The sequence below is a fragment of the Marmota monax genome, unplaced genomic scaffold (assembly GCF_021218885.2).
Source record: "Marmota monax isolate L192 unplaced genomic scaffold, Marmota_monax_Labrador192_F-V1.1 WCK01_AAM20220418_F8-fsc00314, whole genome shotgun sequence".
Lineage (NCBI taxonomy): Eukaryota > Metazoa > Chordata > Mammalia > Rodentia > Sciuridae > Marmota > Marmota monax.
The window spans coordinates 1032493-1050238 of NW_026692675.1; the positions used below are offsets into that span (position 1 = coordinate 1032493).

The 17746-nt window shown below is 38.3% G+C and overlaps 1 protein-coding gene across 1 annotated transcript; it reads right to left on the reverse strand.

The window, feature by feature from the left end:
- Positions 1-1203: 1203 nt before the first annotated feature.
- Positions 1204-3989, reverse strand: LOC124093962 (acidic proline-rich protein HP43A-like). Its single transcript, XM_046446501.1, is given in 3 exon segments — positions 1204-1683; positions 1686-2062; positions 3926-3989. Coding segments are annotated over 3 exon segments (921 nt in total).
- Positions 3990-17746: the final 13757 nt, after the last annotated feature.

A 17746-nucleotide genomic window follows, 5' to 3' on the forward strand; every position in this document is an offset into this window, starting at 1 on the left:
GCTTGTTATCTGAAGAAATAAAGATGAAGCTGTTTATTTTTTGGTTCCCATGGAAAATAACCAAGGCTATATTTTCAAAGATTGTCTTCACAATGTATACCTATAATAGTGATACAGAAACAAGGTAGGCATATACTCATAGGGTTGGATTGAAGCAGTTATTGAAAAATTACAAAAATGGCATACTGTGCAATTGTAAAAACAATAAATGAGGAAGAAAAATATAACACTGCATAAAAAAGATAAAGAAATAGGAAAGGAAGGAAGCAAGAAAGTAATAAAGGAAAAGAAGGAAAGATGTAGGTAGGGAAGAAAGAAAGGAAGAAAAGAGCTATCTGTATATGTTTATGAACTAAGGTAAAATTTTTCTAAGAAATATACTCTGAAATGAGCAATGGAGAGATCTGCTTATAACTTATGGCATCACTTCAGTTTACTTTTTTTAGTATAATTCTTTATGAAAAAATAAAGATGATGTACTTTTCTGTCCATAAATGTTTCCAAGAAGATGTCAAAAATAAATTATGATTGTAGTTTTGGTGAAGCATGTGGGGAAGAAGAAAGAATATGCCTTTCAGATTTGGCTTCATACCCTCTCTTCAGCTAGGCTGCTTTTTAACATGAGCATAGATTAATTGGGCACTGAGCATTTTGAAAGCTAGAAGACAATGAGGAGCATAGACTTGAATACTGATTGGCAGGGGTTCTGGACCTGAATTCTGTGCAGAGAGATAGAACTGAGCCAAGAGAAATCAGGGTTCACTGAGAAAAGAGAAATCATTGAGTCTGAGAAAAGAGGCAGAGGACCAGAGGGAGAACACTGCTCTGCTTAAAGGAACCAACAAGAAGACAGGTAACCATTTGGAAAAAGGAAAATTTAGGGCAGTGGTGCTGAAACTGAGCATTACCTTGTCTTTCTATCCTACTGCAGAATATTTAGGAATATTTAAAAATTGGCTCTATGACCCTGTAATTTCCCCATTTACCATCAGATGTTTTGGCACCTTGAACTTGGTAAGGATAGGATCAAGGGTCTTTTTTGGAGAATGAACTACCATCTTGGATGTCACTGAAGTTTGATTGTGAAGTAATAAGCCTGGTGGAGAGCTTTTTGATCTATCCCTGGGGAGGATGGTGGTGGGACAAGGGTAACCCAGGGTGAAATGGGGGACCATGCTTCTGATTACCTTTTGATTAGAGCAGTCATTGTTGGGGTGGTCCCTGCTGGTTACCAGGACGAGGGGGGGCATTTGGCTTCTGCTGCTGCGGCTGCTGGCCTCCTTGTTGGGGTGGTCCCTGCTGGTTTCCAGGTTGAGGGGGGCCATTTGGCTTCTGCTGCTGCTGCTGCTGGCCTCCTTGTTGGGGTGGTCCCTGCTGGTTTCCAGGTTGAGGGGGGCCATTTGGCTTCTGCTGCTGCTGCTGCTGGCCTCCTTGTTGGGGTGGTCCCTGCTGGTTTCCAGGTTGAGGGGGGCCATTAGGCTTCTGCTGCTGCTGGCCTCCTTGTTGGGGTGGTCCCTGCTGGTTTCCAGGTTGAGGGGGGCCATTTGGCTTCTGCTGCTGCTGCTGCTGGCCTCCTTGTTGGGGTGGTCCCTGCTGGTTTCCAGGTTGAGGGGGGCCATTAGGCTTCTGCTGCTGCTGGCCTCCTTGTTGGGGTGGTCCCTGCTGGTTTCCAGGTTGAGGGGGCCATTTGGCTTCTGCTGCTGCGGCTGCTGGCCTCCTTGTTGGGGTGGTCCCTGCTGGTTTCCAGGTTGAGGGGGGCCATTAGGCTTCTGCTGCTGCTGGCCTCCTTGTTGGGGTGGTCCCTGCTGGTTTCCAGGTTTAGGGGGGCCATTTGGCTTCTGCTGCTGCTGGCCTCCTTGTTGTGGTGGTCCCTGCTGGTTTCCAGGTTTAGGGGGGCCATTTGGCTTCTGCTGCTGCTGCTGCTGCTGGCCTCCTTGTTGGGGTGGTCCCTGCTGAGGATCTTCCTGATGGTTTTTATTACCAGCAGGGGGTCGAGGTCTGAATTCTCCATTAGGGGCTCCCTGAGGCTGCTGGTGCTCTTTCTGTTTTTCTACCTCATAACCTGTATGGATATGGCAGAAGAATGCAAGAGCTTAGTGGTGGAAACCTCTCCTTGCTACTTCCCTCTCTGAACTGATCACAGAGATTTTTCTACCAAGAGGATCTTATAACTGCCAGCCTCCCACATGTTGTTTCCCTCTTTATGAAGACGAGCTCCCTTCAACAGTATACTAATCATATGAGTCATCTCACATCTGGCTCCTGGAACAATCACTTGTTGTTCAATATCAAAAGATGAGGTTTAGGATATGTCCAGAGACAGAAAAGAAACAAAATGAAAGAATTGTTAATGTCAGGTATGCTGCCATTTATGTTTTTGGACACAATAATAAGGGGATGCCCATGAATTCAAGTCTTGATATCTGAGCCCCGTGCTGACACAGTGGACTAATTGTTCAGGCCTCTTCACCTACATGGGAACATTGTAAGGTAGAGAAGAGAAAGACAAAGTGATGGCCCACTGGATCCTCTAAATGGCTGCAGCAAATTTTTGCTCAGCTACAGGGACTCAGCTGAGTGGAGAAAAAAGACAGAAAATTATATTCGTGCATTTCATCTTCAAACAATACAATGCTTGAGAGGAACATCAAGGAGGAAGGAAGCTGGTAAGTGACTCTGAGCACCACGGAAAAGTCAGAATTAGGACCCTTCCCAATCATGTATCATCTCCCAGCCATCATTTCCTGCCTGGAGGAACAGGCAGCCTAGCCAGGGGTCCCTGTTACCCAAGTTGGCAGTCCTGTACATAGACTCTTGTTCTAGGTTCAGGGGGTTTGCCTTTATCTTTGGGAGAACTAGAATTCAGTCATTCCCCAAAAGAAAAATGAGGATAATATGACTTAGGATAATGGCATAATTCCTAAGGAAATATAATAAGAAAAGCGTGATTGAGGGTCATTTGGGCTTCAACTGACAGTAGGGAAAAAGTCTTTATAGCTGACCTCAAGGAAGTAGAGCAGAAGGAAGGGAAAACTTGGTCACGAAGAGTCCTGTGGGGAAGTGTGACTTCCAGCCACAATCATTATAACTTATAAATAAACTCACCAATCACTCTCTGAGATGATGTTTCCACTGCAGGAAGCAGTAAGTGACTAGTGGCTGCTATGCTGTCTCGTAAGAATTTCATGTACATTAAAAAAAAAAACCAACTATATTTTTATTCTTCCTAGAATCTCTCAACATTGCTGCTAATATTTATTAAGTATTGTGGGTATTTTAGTGTCACATTTTGTTATTCTTTGATCGCTTTGTTCAAAAATCTTTGCTTATCTTCACGTGCCTTCTCAAGAGAGGAACCAGCAGTAAACATTTGCTACTTCTTACAGCACATTGCAATATTGATTATGAGTAAGAGTAAAATGCAAAAATTGGGCCCTGCCTGATATTTATGTTTATTGGGAGAGAGTCAAATTGTTGTCTGATTCTTCAGCTCTGAAGATATGTGTGCTTATCTCCTCTCTCTGCCCACACCCACAACAGTAAGGCTGCAGGTACCCACTTCTACTTTAATTATGATATATGGTCTTCAAAACCTGACCACCACATTCAATCTTGCCATATGCAGTTCCATTCTTATAGCACAGATTTTTTTCTGCAAGTTAAACATTTACTTTACCATTCCTCTAGTCAAAAATGTTTATGGCATTCCCTTGTATTTTAAGTAAAATCCAAAGCTTTAATGTGGAATGAGGACATAACTGGTCTTACTCCTGTTGTAAGAATTCTGCACTCCAATGTTTCTTCTCATCTTCCCCATCCCTTCTCCATGCCCCCTCCCGTCTCCAGCATGGTCTCCTAGGCCCCAACCAGAATCAAACCCAAGCTCCCAGCCTCCACTAGTAGCAGTAGCAGCATTCCCTTATACCTTCACTGGAGCTTGGAGCTGGGTTCAGGGCCAGCAAGGCCAGTGTGAGCAGGACTACCAGCATCTTGGAGGAGGCTCTGAAGTTGCTCCTAAGTCTGTGCTGGGGGAAGTCAGGCAGCTCCCTTTTTAAGGAGGAGCAGAACAGTGGTGCCTTTGAGCTCCATGATGGGTGACCTCACAGCTGACACATTAGGATGTCTTGCATCCCTGCTTTCTCTTTGGGACCTCAGCCCAGCAGGATAGATGGGAAGGAGGTTGTCAGTGCCTCCTTTCTAAAAGGTACAATATGTGACCTGGGCAAGCGTTGAAGGAAACTTGTTGATCATTCAGCACAGATAATCCAACTGAAATTTCATCATTATTTGAATTCAGTCTAGTTGGTAAGAATGTGAGTGTGTCTTTATATTGTGTTGTGAGTAGGGGGCAGTTGTAGTGCACACCTGTATACATTTGTATCAGCAGTGAACCTAGCATCAAAAATGGAGATGGTCAATGTATCTGAGTAGTATTATAGTCCACACTCCATCAATTATGATGTTCATGTCCCTATGTGTATGGTATTTAGCTAAAGTTTTGATGACTTTGGGGTCATTTCTGCTCCACCCTGTAATGGATTGGGATACCACATGGACAATACTGAACATTGACCCTCAGTCTGCTCAGATTCAGAAAGATGATTCAGGGTTCACTGGATCTGGTTCTAATGAGGAGGCCCTGGTGCTGTGGAAGCATATACCCTAAAATATTATGTTCTTCGTGATATCCCTAGGTGTTATTAAAGCAAAAGTGTCCACAGGAATACCACGGGGTTTTCATGGCCCAGCAATGTGAATGCATAGTTCTTGGAGGAACCACACATTTCAGTTCTCTCAGTTCCTCTCCTTTTATGGGATGTTATATAGGATGCCTTTAGGTCTTACTTTTTGTAGGAAATACTATTGATTATCCCAGTAAAAACTGATTTGCCACAATTATGCCCTTGAATGAGGTACTCTGGTGATGTATATTGTCACATATGTATGGTATTTAACTAAAGTTTTGATGATTTAGTGGTCATTGCTGCTCAAATATGTAATGGGTTAGGAACACATGGAACTCTAAGTCTGCTCTGACCCAGAAAGATTGCCCAGAATTCAATAGGTCAGGTTCCAATTAGGGAGGCCTTGTTATTATAGAAGCAGATGGCCTAAATATTTTTGTATTAATATCCTTGGGTATTATCAAAGCAAAAATGAAACCCCATGGAATTTCCACAACAGAGAAATATGAATATATATTCCTAGAATGAACAGTGCTATTCCATGTCTATCAGACTTTTTCAGCTCTACCCTTTGCCAGATTATCCATTTGTTTGGGGCATTATATCTTCCATGAAATATTATTATGCATGCCACTGATATTGATCATAATTATGCAGTTAAATAAAGGAGTCTGATACCACCTTTCAAGTTCCCATCGCATTGCCATTGCCTTCTGATTTACAGACATATTCTATGCTACGTTCACACTATCACTTTCACCAGAGAACTTTTCTGCAATTTTTGAAAGGAAATCCTTCCTTCTCTCCTTTCAAATCTGTTTTGTTGGTATTTTGTGTTCTAATCCAGACTTCTTTGTGTTTATTTATCATCTTATGTTGTTTTTCCCCCTTGCATTGTTGAAGAATACTTTTATCTAATCTTTCCAGTCAGTTACTATTTTATTTTTCACAAACTTTGTTTCATTTTTTTCCTTTTTCAAGTTTTGGTAATAAGGGATTGTTCTTCCACCAGGTCTCCTTTGGGTTCCTTGCATTGTCTGTTCTCTATTCACCTGCAATTTATTCTATCATATCTACCAGTTATCTGCTCATTCTTTTTATTGAAAATCTGCATTGATCTGTATAACCAGTTCTGTTTCTCATCATTTCAGACCTTTAAACCTTGTGTGTGATTGTGAAAATTTTTACAGTACTGGAAGTAAACTGATGAAAGTTGGGAGGTAAGGCAGATAGGGCCATATAAAAATCTTGGAGACAGACCCTTTTCCTTGTGTGGATGACTGGATCCTCTACTGTGCATGTGTTTGTTCTGGACCTTTGTGGAAAGAATACAAAAGAAAGGCCTCCTAGCAGATAATATGACTCTTGCAGGATGACCAGGCTGATACCCCCCACCCCCACCTCTGGCATAATCATGCATGTGTTCTGAAGGGGGGATATATTATTAGTGGGCAATTATTTGCTGGTGATGTATAAGGCAGAGTAGTTCTCCCTGGATTGTGAATTTATTGGGAGACATAGTAAAGTTGCTTCATATGGCAGGTCCCTCTATTGTCATGATTGTCTTTGATTTAGGCAAATACTATATGAGAAGGGAACAAAGTGATGAGTGGTCCTTAACAAGTGGCTGATAGTTGAGGTGGAAAAGGAAGGAAAGAGAGAAGAGCCAGGCAGACATGCTCACCCTATGCAGGTGGCTGTGGAAGTGGAGAAGGTCCTGGGGGCAGTTAGCCTTGTCCCTGACCTGGCAGGTCCTGGTACTAGGGCAGGTGATTCGTCCAAATGTTACTCAGCTGAGGCTCTTTTTCTGACCTTCTCTGGTGCCAGCAATGCATAAACAAGATTAAGGTGTCATAAAAGAAAAATACCACCTAAGACCTCACTAGACACAATCAAACTGAGGTTATGGAAGAGTTGAGAGGGAGGACTGTCAGGAAGTTGAAGTGTTGAACAGCCCACAGCAGGCTCCTGGGCAGATTTAGTGTGTGATGCCCTCAAGCAATACTCTTGTCCAAAATATGTACAGAACCCTTAATTTGCCAGCAATAGAATTCTAGATTTCCACATTGGAATACCTGTTTTCCTTCATGTTAGTTGGACTGTCTGCTACAAATATGCAGGGACTGGGTGAAATTAGCAACAGAAATTAATTTTTCTATAGATATGGAGACCACAGGTATACAATTATAGTGGCAGGTTAGGTGTCTTCCGAAGCCTCTTCTGAGTACCTGAGGGTCATCGGCATGCCGTGTCCTCATATGGGGCTTCCTCTGTGCAAAAGCCTCCTTGTGTCTTTTGTGTGTCCAAATGTCCTCTTATAAAGACACAAGCCCCAGGCAGATTTGATTGTGTGCCATCCTGTCAACCACATTAAAATGCAATCTCCTTTTTCTTTGTTATGTTCTCCGTTTTCATTTCTAATGCAGTAAATTTTGAGAGGAAAAACTCATATCAACACAGTTTAAGGAATCCTCAGTAACTGTCAAAATTGTAAAGGGATCCAAAGACCAAAGAGTTTGAGAATGACTGCCCTGTATTGTCTAAGATAGTTTCAGTTAAATAACTAAACAGTGTTCATATACCCTATGAAAAAAATTTAATATCTTGCTAATGCAGAACACTGTGTGATAAGTATTTTACATTCCCAAAGCACTCATTATCAGGATTGAATCACACTGCACTGTTGACTTATATTGAGCTGTTGACCAAATATCTGTTTTTTTTTTCCCCATTTACCACAAAGCCAAGTGATTTCTTTCATATAGTTGTACAACTAGACTTTTGGAGAAAGCAGGGCATCCTATCATAATTTATCATGTTGGATTTGACCCATGTTAATCTCCTTTGTAAAGGTCAGTCTTCAAATACATTATTAGACTGAGGTGCTAAGGTTTAGGCTTCAACATGGGAACTGGGGTAGGGAAAATCAGCCCTCAACACCTCCCAATCTGTTCTCCGTTAATGTTGTTGTTGTTTTATCCCATTGTTCAAAACCATGATTTACCATTGGCTTTTCACTCCCCCAAGCAGTGTCAATTAACAAATTGACCTCCATCTTTTTTCTAAATTGATCCCATTATGACTATGTGCCTAATCTCTACCTCAAGTCCCTCCTGGAGTCAGTCACACATGGTCTCTGTTCTGGCTTATAGATATGTGCCAAGAGAGCCCAGAATCTACATAACAGGTAACATTTATTAAGCACTTACCACATGCCATTTCTCTTCAGAAACATCTTACATCTTAATATAACTATTATCATTATCACTATTGCAGATGAGAAGACAGGGTCACAGGCCAAGGTGGATGTAAAGGCCTTCAATGTGTGGGAGGCAGCCAAAACCAGGGCCTGCTTTCCTGCTGCTCTGCCCCATTGTTTCCTGCAGTGTTTCCTTAGAACCCCAGAAGGAATGAGTTACTCCTCTGAGGAGTCGGTCAAGGTGAAATGCTTCCTGAACCTTAATAGATGAGTGAGAAAAGTTCTTTCCCCAAATAATTGATTTTGTCATTGATATGGCCATTTCCATGGTCATTTAGTATTCTGTCCCTCTTCTTCATGCAACAATAACAGGGTAGTTTTTCTTTTTGCTTTCTAAGACAAAAACTCTGGGGATGAACATCATGCATGTATTAATTACCTCATGCATCTGAAATGGAGTTTTCTGTGGAGATATATTAACATTAGCTTAATTTCTGGATGCCCTTTACCTGGATTATGCTAAGATTCTTATAGTGATAATGACTAATTTTTAGAAAATAAAGAGAGAGGACAAGAGTTGTCTTATCAGCCGGTGCTATGGCTCACACCTGTAGTCCCAGCTGTTCAGGAGACTGAGGCAGGAGGGTTTTGAGTTCAAAGCAAGCCTCAGCAAATTAGTGAGTCTCTAAGCAAGCAAGACCCTGTCTCTAAAAAGAGGGGGCAGGGGGTCGTGCTGGAGATGTGGCTCAGTGGTTAAGTGCCCTTGGGCTTGATCCCTAGTACAAAAAAAAATGGTCTATCAAAGCATGTAGTCTGTATCACTTGCCCTGCTTACAGTTTTCTGCCTGAGTGGCTTCCCTTATCCTGCCCATGGTGGGGCAGTCAAGTCCTCAGATTCTGCAGGCTGGAGAGGAGGCACTGCTTCCATCCCCACAGGGAGTCCCTTTAGGCTCAGACCACCAGTGTTTTACCAGTGTCAAGCTGTGTTCTGAACTTTCAGTTACTCTTCCTCCTGAGTTTAGAGAGAAATACAGTCATTACTTCTTCCACATAAGATATGAAGCAAGGCATTTCTCCCTCATAGTTTTCTAAAAGTATACAAAATGCAGGTAATCAAATTCCTTAAGAGAGAATTTTTTTCAAGCTATTAATGAATGACTCCCTTTTATTCAACATGAACATGTATAATTTCCTTCAGAATGTGGAATGCCTCTCTGATAACCACATTGGTAGTTACATGGACAACTGCCATATTTTAGGGTCAAGAGCCATCCATGGGCTATTTGTGGACTGCAACGGCATTGTTGCCTTTGAATAGGAAAATCTGGTATTTGGGAACTTCCCGTTGCAATCCTACAGGGTAATATCACCCACATACATGTGAATTTCTATTCAGCTCTGTCTGGTTCCACACAGCACCTAAGATGGGGTGACGTGCTGCAGGGCAGCCTCTCAGAGATGGATGTAACATGCCAAGATGCCAGTCAACCAGCTGACTGCAAGACATCATGAAGCAAAACTCCACCCCTGAAACCTTATCCCTGCCTTTGATGTACCCCCTTAAACAAACCACAGGAGTCATTTTCTAATTGTTCAGCTCCAGCTTCTGTGTAGACTGGACCTATCAGTCAGTCTGCTTTAAAACTAATTTTTTTGGACTCTGCATCTTATTTTCTCACTCAATATTTCAGTTTTATTTTCTCTGTTGACTTACACTTTCTTGAGCAGGGAAAAGGACTCCTGGTGAGGCGCTGCCCACCTGGCGATACTTTGTTATTTCACAAAGTACATTTGTAATTGATGTCTTGGAAATTGGGATGTATGGCAGATTGTATATTTGAAGGAATGGCACAGCAGTGCATTTCATTCAATGATTACATTTTATCAAGGACCTGATGTCCTCTCTTCAAGGGTGAGATGTGATTCCTTTTCTTGAAACATGGTGGTGCTTTGCAACCACCTTAACCAAGAGAGCAGGTTGGAAGAGATAATTTGTGGCTTTTGATTCTAGGGCACAGAAGTGCTATTTGATTCAAACTTGTTCTCTTGGAAACCTGACCACATACTGTGAGGAAACCCATGCTGAGATGTAAAGATCTAAATTCATTAAAATAATTGGATTTGTGATTTTTTCCCAAACTACTTTGAATATCAAGCTTTCATCAGTGATTGAACTTCCCTATTTATCAAATAATAAATATTCATCCTTGTCTGGCTATGTAGCTCAAGATGTATTAATCATTCCATGGTTCCTACAATGTCTCATGGCATATTCTATTCCTTACAACAACCTTCGATGGTGACCTACATTGTGCAAACATAGAAAGAAAAGAACAGACACATAATTTTATGGGTTGTATTCACCAATGCCTTACACTTGTATATTAGTACATATAATAGAAAGAAATAGAGAGATGAAGTTGGGGGACAGATACAAACGGAGAGAAGAAGAGGGGCAGGGGGATACAGGCAGAGAGAGAGAGAGAGAGAGAGAACACCTTTATTCAAAATAATTTTTAAAGACATTTTTTTCCAAGTTATTTTGCTAGGAAGACTTCTGCTTTGTACTCTCCTAAATTTAACTGCAGAATCTGCTCAGTCTTATTTATTTATATTTTGTTGCCTTTATTAAATATAATATGGCTGTACTTCAGAATCAGCTGGAAAACATTCCCAAGAAGGATGAGTTTACTCAATGTATTTTTGGAAACCTAGAAATGATATTAAATAAATAAATATTGTTTGCTACTGTAATAGTCTCCCAAATATATTTTCCCTTGAGGAATGTGAATCTATCTGTTGATCACCAGTGAGTTACCAAAATAAACTTCTCCATAGGTCAAGAAAATCTTTGTCCTCTTTTACAAATAGAACCAAACAAAAACTTAACTGTATGATAAGACACATAATGAATTTGGATTGATCTTTAATTTTTCCTAATTTTATCTGTTTTTTAGCTAAATCCAGTTTATAATCATGCTTTCCTGATTATATCAAATATAACCTTTTGCATATTTGTAGAATAAATTCAGGCTCATTAATCCATTTTGTTCCAGATGCAGAACATGTATAAAATTTAAAATAAGTAATATTGCATTTACAGTAACCCTGAAATAATTCTTATGTATTAGAGGTCTGTTCATTTGATAAAAGTAATGTTAATAACTACAGCATTTGAAAAATATATTTCCATACACACGCACACACACATGTATATATGTATACAGATATATAAAATAGGTTATAATTTCTGATGTACTTAATGCACCTGTGTCAATGTTGAACATAATAAAACTTAGAATTTAATATGTTAAAATTATGATCCAAAAATGGTTTGTGTATTGCATTTGGATAAATCTGAATTTTCTATAAAACAAATAAACCACAAGCTTTGATGTCCTTCTTCTGAGTACACACCTGTTTATTCTCTGCATACAGTGAATAGAAGAAAAATGGATTTTTAAACCCCATGAATAAGCAATAAGCAGTCATGTTACCAGTGCCACTCAGTGTCTCAAGCTTCCATCTGTTTTTATTTTTCCACCTACAAATTACCCCAAAGTTTGTAAGATTTCAATAATATCTGCCCCACAAACACACTTCAATAATTAGAGGAATGTCTAAGATTCTGATAAAAAGGAGTCTTAGATGTTACCTACCAAAAAAATTTTCTGAATAATCTGATATATCTACAGATAATAACATATTTTCTTTTATTCCTTCTCTAAGTTTGTCTGGGCATTTTTATCATAGTTGGAGAAATATAGGAATTTAACATTTGGCTGAAAGGATTATTAATATGCTATTGGTTATGTGGTTTTAAATTCTTTCTCTCGTGAGAATTCGTTTCTTTGTAGAATATACTTGCTTTGAAAAATGTTCTTTTACATCAGTATTTGTAGTGTTCCAACTACATAGTCTGTAGTGAATGGTTAAGGTTAGTTGTATTTTCCCTGCTTTATTACTCCTGAGGCTTCAGAAATGTTATCACATTGGAGTACAAGAACAACAGCCTCACTGCCTATACCACGGTGGTCATTTCTGGAAAGAGGGGCACACATGTTTTCACCACTGATTTTCAGAAATAGAATGTGATTGGCAATTATCAACAAACTGAGAATCTTGGGATTTTATTAAGAAGAATAATTTCCTTAGATGTTCACCTTAATAATTATGGAATTTCTCCCAGGAGAAGATCTAATATGCTGGAATGGTTGTGCCTACTCCTCTGCACCTCCAAAGGGAAGAACCAAGGAAACAAATGCATGACCATTTCTCAAGGGGAGTGACAGAGAGAGAAAAATGGAATTCAGTAAGGGAGTAGCAGGAACCCTGGAAGGTCCAGAAATTAGAGATTGCAGCACAGGAAAAAGAATAAGGCATGCTACAACATTGATCTTGTCTCCCTGATTATAGGGAGCTTCACATTGCCAAAAAAAAAAAGATAATTAGAAAAGTGCAGAGGTCCCTATCATCACCACAGACCAGGTATTCTAACTGCAGGGGATTTCAACAGTCTTCATAGGCTTTGAATCTGGTTTGGGAGGTACCCGAGTCATAAGCAACATGAATAAACAAAGAAGCATGATACCTCCAAATAATAGTATTTCTTCAGAAACAGACACTAAAAAAAAGACCATATATGAAGTGCATGAAAATAGACTTTAAAAAAAATGATCCTAAGGAAGCTCAGTGAGTGTCAGAGAATCCAGACAGACAATTCAATAAAATAAGAAAAACAATTCATAATGTGAATGAGATAGTCAATGAACACATAGAAATCATATGATAGAATAAGAGCTGAACAATTCAATCTTAGAAAAAATTGCAACTGCAATCTTGAACAAAAACCAGACTGAACAGAAGAAAGAATTCTTAAATTGAGGAAAGGTATTTTAAAATAACTCAAACAGACACAATTACAAAAGAAAGAATAAAAACTAATAAAGTAAGTGTATGAGACTTCTGGATACCATCAATTTAATACATTTTTTTTTGCATTATGCATTTTCTTGTTAGAGAATAAAAGGGAGCAGTCATTGAAACCATATGTAATAAAATAACAGCTCAACCTGTTTTGCAAATCTTTAAAGAATATATAAAACTCTATATGCAGGAAGTTGAAAGGACTCCAACTAGTCTGAACTAATAACAACCCTATGCATGGCCTATTTTATTCAAACTATCAAAAGTATAAAACTAGCAGAGAATTCTAAAATCAGCAAAAGGAAAAATCATGAATAATAATATCTGGGTATTTCCTTATTTATAACAGTGGATTTCTCCATCAAAACCTTACAGATCAGAGAAGAATGGGATGATATATTCACAAATCCAAAAGAAAAAATATTGCCAACCAACATGTTATAGCCAGCAAAACTATCCTTCAAAAAATGAAAAAAAATATTACTTGGACAAGGTAAAGCTACTGAAATTCATCAACAGTACAGCAGACTTAAAAGAAGTACTTAAGAAACCCTACATTTGGATTCAAAGAATGGGTAGTGCCATTATTACAAAAAAAAGATAGTAATAAATCCCATTGGCAAGGCAGAAAAACAAATTAAAGAGAGAAAAGAATCTATCAATAGTCAGATTGCCATTACTACAACAAAATCCTTAAATAATTAACTTAAAACAAAGAAGGGTTTATTTTGTTTCCCCTAGTTTTGAAGGTTACAATCTATGGTCAATTAGCACACAATGCTTCTGGGCCTAACGTGTGGCAGTACATCATGTCAGAAGGATTTGGCTGGGGAAGCTCATTCACCTTACGGCCAATAATGAAGGAGAAAGAGGAAAGTGCTCTGGTGAAATGACCTGAAGATGTCTCCCTATGATCTACTTCTAAATGGTTATACCATGTTCTATTTGCACTAAACTGATGACCCTTTAATACAGAACTATGAAAGAAATTCAGATACATGCTGTAGCAGGGTCAAACAAGTATTTTTAGATTGAAAGGGATAAACAAATGTGACTATAACAATAGTCTTTAACACCTGACTTTCAACAGTGGACAGACCATTCACACACAAAAATAACATTTAAACAGAGCAGTTGATCTACACTACAGATCACCTGAACTTAAGAGATATCTATAGAACATTTTTCATTCAATACTTGAAAAATTCACATACTTCTCTGCATATAGAATATTCCCAGTGGTAGAACACCAGCTGTGGCAACAAAGAAGTCTTGATAAATACTAAAGAATTAAAATCACATCATGTATCCTCTGTGATTATAATAAAATGAAACTAGAAATCAACAACTAAATGAACAATGGAAAGTATAAAAAGATACGGAAATTGATCAACCTCGCTATTGAATGCCTAGTGGTTCATTGAAAACATAAACAGGGAAATAAAAAAATTGCTGGAGACAAATTAATGGGAATACATCTCCACAAAAGGAAGACTTTGCAACTATACAAGAGCAATATAAATATATAGGGGGAAAATTCAATAACAACAGTTTCACAAAGCAGAAAGAAACGTGAGCAGTATGAAAAGACAAGGAAAGAAAGGACCACAAGCAATGCAGGTCAACTCAACTTTAGAATAGGTAATATCTACAGCAGATGAAATGTCAGATAAGGAATTCAGGATATACATGCTTCAGATGATCTGGAGTCTCAAGGAAGACATTAGACAGCAAAATCAGACAATGAAAGATCACTTTGACAATGAATTACATAAACAAATCCAAGAAGCAAAAGATCAACTATACAGGGAGATAGAGGTTATAAAAGACAAACAAGCAGAAATCCTAGAAATGCAGGAAGCAATAAACCAAATTAAAAACTCAAATGAGAGTGCTACCAGCAGAGTAGAACACTTAGAAGATAGAACATCAGACAATGAAGACAAAGTATTTCAACTTGAAAAGACATAGACAGCTCAGCAAGACTGTTAAGAAACCATGAGCAAAACATCCAAGAAATATGGGATAACATAAAGAGACCAAACTTAAGAGTTATTGGGATACAGGAAGGTATAGAGGTCCAAACCAAAGGAATGAGCAATCTGTTCAACAAAATAATACGAGAAAACTTCCCAGACTAGAAGAATGAAACAGAATCCCAAATCCTAGAAGCCTACAGGACGCCAAATGTGCAAAATCATAAGAGATCCACACCTAGACACATTATAAAGAAGATGCCCAACATACAGAATAAGGAGAGAATTTTAAAAGCTACAAGAGTAAGGAAGCAGATTACATTTAGGGGTAAACCAATCAGGATAACAGCTGATCTTTCAACACAGACTCTGAGAGCTAGAAGATCCTGGAACAACATATTTCAAACACTGAAAGAAAATGGGTTCCAACCAAGAATTGTGTATCCAGCGAAATTAAGCTTCAGGATGGAAGATGAAGTTAAAACCCTCCATGATAAACAAAAGTTAAAAGAATTTACAGCTAGAAAACCAGCGCTTCAAAACATCCTTGGCAAAACATTACAGGAAGAGGAAATGGAAAAGAGCAATGAAAACCAACAGCGGGAGGTAGTACAGTAAAGGGAAATAATAATCAAAGAGGAAAAAAAACCATGTTAAGTAACATAAATAAACAAATATGGCTGGAAGTACAATCCATATCTCAATAATAACCCTAAATGTTAATGGCTTAAACTTACCAATCAAGAGACACAGGCTAGTAGAATGGATCAAAAAAAAAAAAGATCTAACAATATGCTGCCTACAGGAGACGCATTTGATAGGAAAAGACATACATAGACTGAGGTGAAAGGTTGGGAAAAATCATGTCACGCATATGGACCTCGGAAACAAGCAGGAGTGTCCATACTCATATCAAATAAAATAGACTTCAAGCCAAAGTTAATCAAAAGGGATAATTAAGGACACTACATACTGCTCAAGGGAACCATAAACCAAGAAGACATAACAATCATAAATATATATACCCTAAACAATGGTGCAGCTATGTTCATCAAACAAACTCTTCTCAAGTTCAAGAGTCTAATAGACCACCATACAATAATTATGGGAGTCTTCAACACACCTCTCTCACCACTGGACAGATCTTCCAAACAAAAGTTGAATAAAGAAACTATAGAACTCAATAATACAATTAATAACCTAGACTTAATTGACATATATAGAATATACCACACAACATCAAGCAGTCACACTTTTTTCTCAGCAGCACATGGATCCTTCTCAAAAATAGATCATATATTATGTCACAGGGAAACTCTTAGAAATTATAAAGGAGTAGAGATAATACCATGCATCCAATCTGATCATAATGGAATGACACTGGAAATCAACGATAAAAGAATTAAGGAAAAATCATGCATCACTTGGAGAATGAACAATAGGTTACTGAATGATCAATGGGTTACAGAAGACATCAAGGAGGAAATTAAAAAATTCTTAGGGATAAATGAAAACACAGACACAACATATAGGAATCTATGGGACACAATGAAAGCAGTTCTAAGAGGAAAATTCATTGCTTGGAGTTCATTCCGTAAAAAAAGTAAAAAACAACAAATAAATGATCTCACACTTCATCTCAAAACCCTAGAAAAAGAAGAGCAAAACAACAGTAAAAGTAGTAGAAGGCAAGAAATAATTAAAATCATAGCTGAAATCAATGAAATTGAAACAAAAGAAAAAATTGAAAAAATTGACAAAACTAAAAGTTGGTTGTTTGAAAAAATAAATAAGATCAACAGACCCTTAGGTATGCTAACCAAGAGTAGAAGAGAGAGAACTCAAATTATTAGCATACGGGATGAAAAAAGCAATATCACAACAGACACTTCAGAAATACAGAAGATCATTATAAATTATTTTGAATCCTTATACTCCAATAAATTAGAAGATAGTGAAGGCATCGATACATTTCTTAAGTCATATGATCTGCCCAGATTGAGTCAGGAGGATATACACAACCTAAACAGACCAATATCAATTGAGGAAATAGAAGAAGCCATCAAAAGACTACCAACTAAGAAATGCCCAGGACTGGATAGGTATACAGCAGAGTTTTACAAAACCTTTAAAGAGGAACTAATACCAATGCTTTTCAAGCTATTTCAGGAAGTAGGAAAAGAGGGAGAACTTCCAAATTCATTCTATGAGGCCAACATCACCCTGATACCTAAACCAGACAAAGACACTTCAAAGAAAGAAAACTACAGACCAATATCTCCAATGAACATAGATGGAAAAATCCTCAATAAAATTCTGGCAAATCAGATACAGAAACATATCAAAAAGATCGTTCATCATGATCAAGTAGGATTCATTCCTGGGATGCAAGGCTGGTTCAATATATGGAAATCAATAAATGTTATTCACCACATCAATAGTCTTAAAAATAAGAACCATATGATCATCTCAATAGATGTGGAAAAAGCATTCGACAAAGTACAGCATCCCTTTATGTTCAAAACTCTAGAAAAACTAGGGATAACAGGAACATACCTCAATATTGTAAAAGCTATCTATGCTAGGCCTCAGGCCAGCATCATTCTGAACAGGGAAAAAATGAAGGCATTCCCTCTAAAATCTGGAACAAGACAGGGATACTCTCTCTCACCACTTCTGTTCAACATATTTCTTGAAACACTGGCCAGAGCATTTAGACAGATGAAAGAAACTAAAGGCATAAAAATAGGAAAAGAAGAACTTAAATTATCACTATTTGCGGGTGACATGATTCTATACCTAGCAGACCCAAAAGGGACTACAAAGAAACTACTAGAACTAATAAATGAATTCAGCAAAGTGGCAGGATATAAAATCAACATGCATAAATCAAAAGCATTCCTGTATATCAGTGACAAATCTTCTAAAATGGAAATGAGTACAATCACCCCATTCACAAT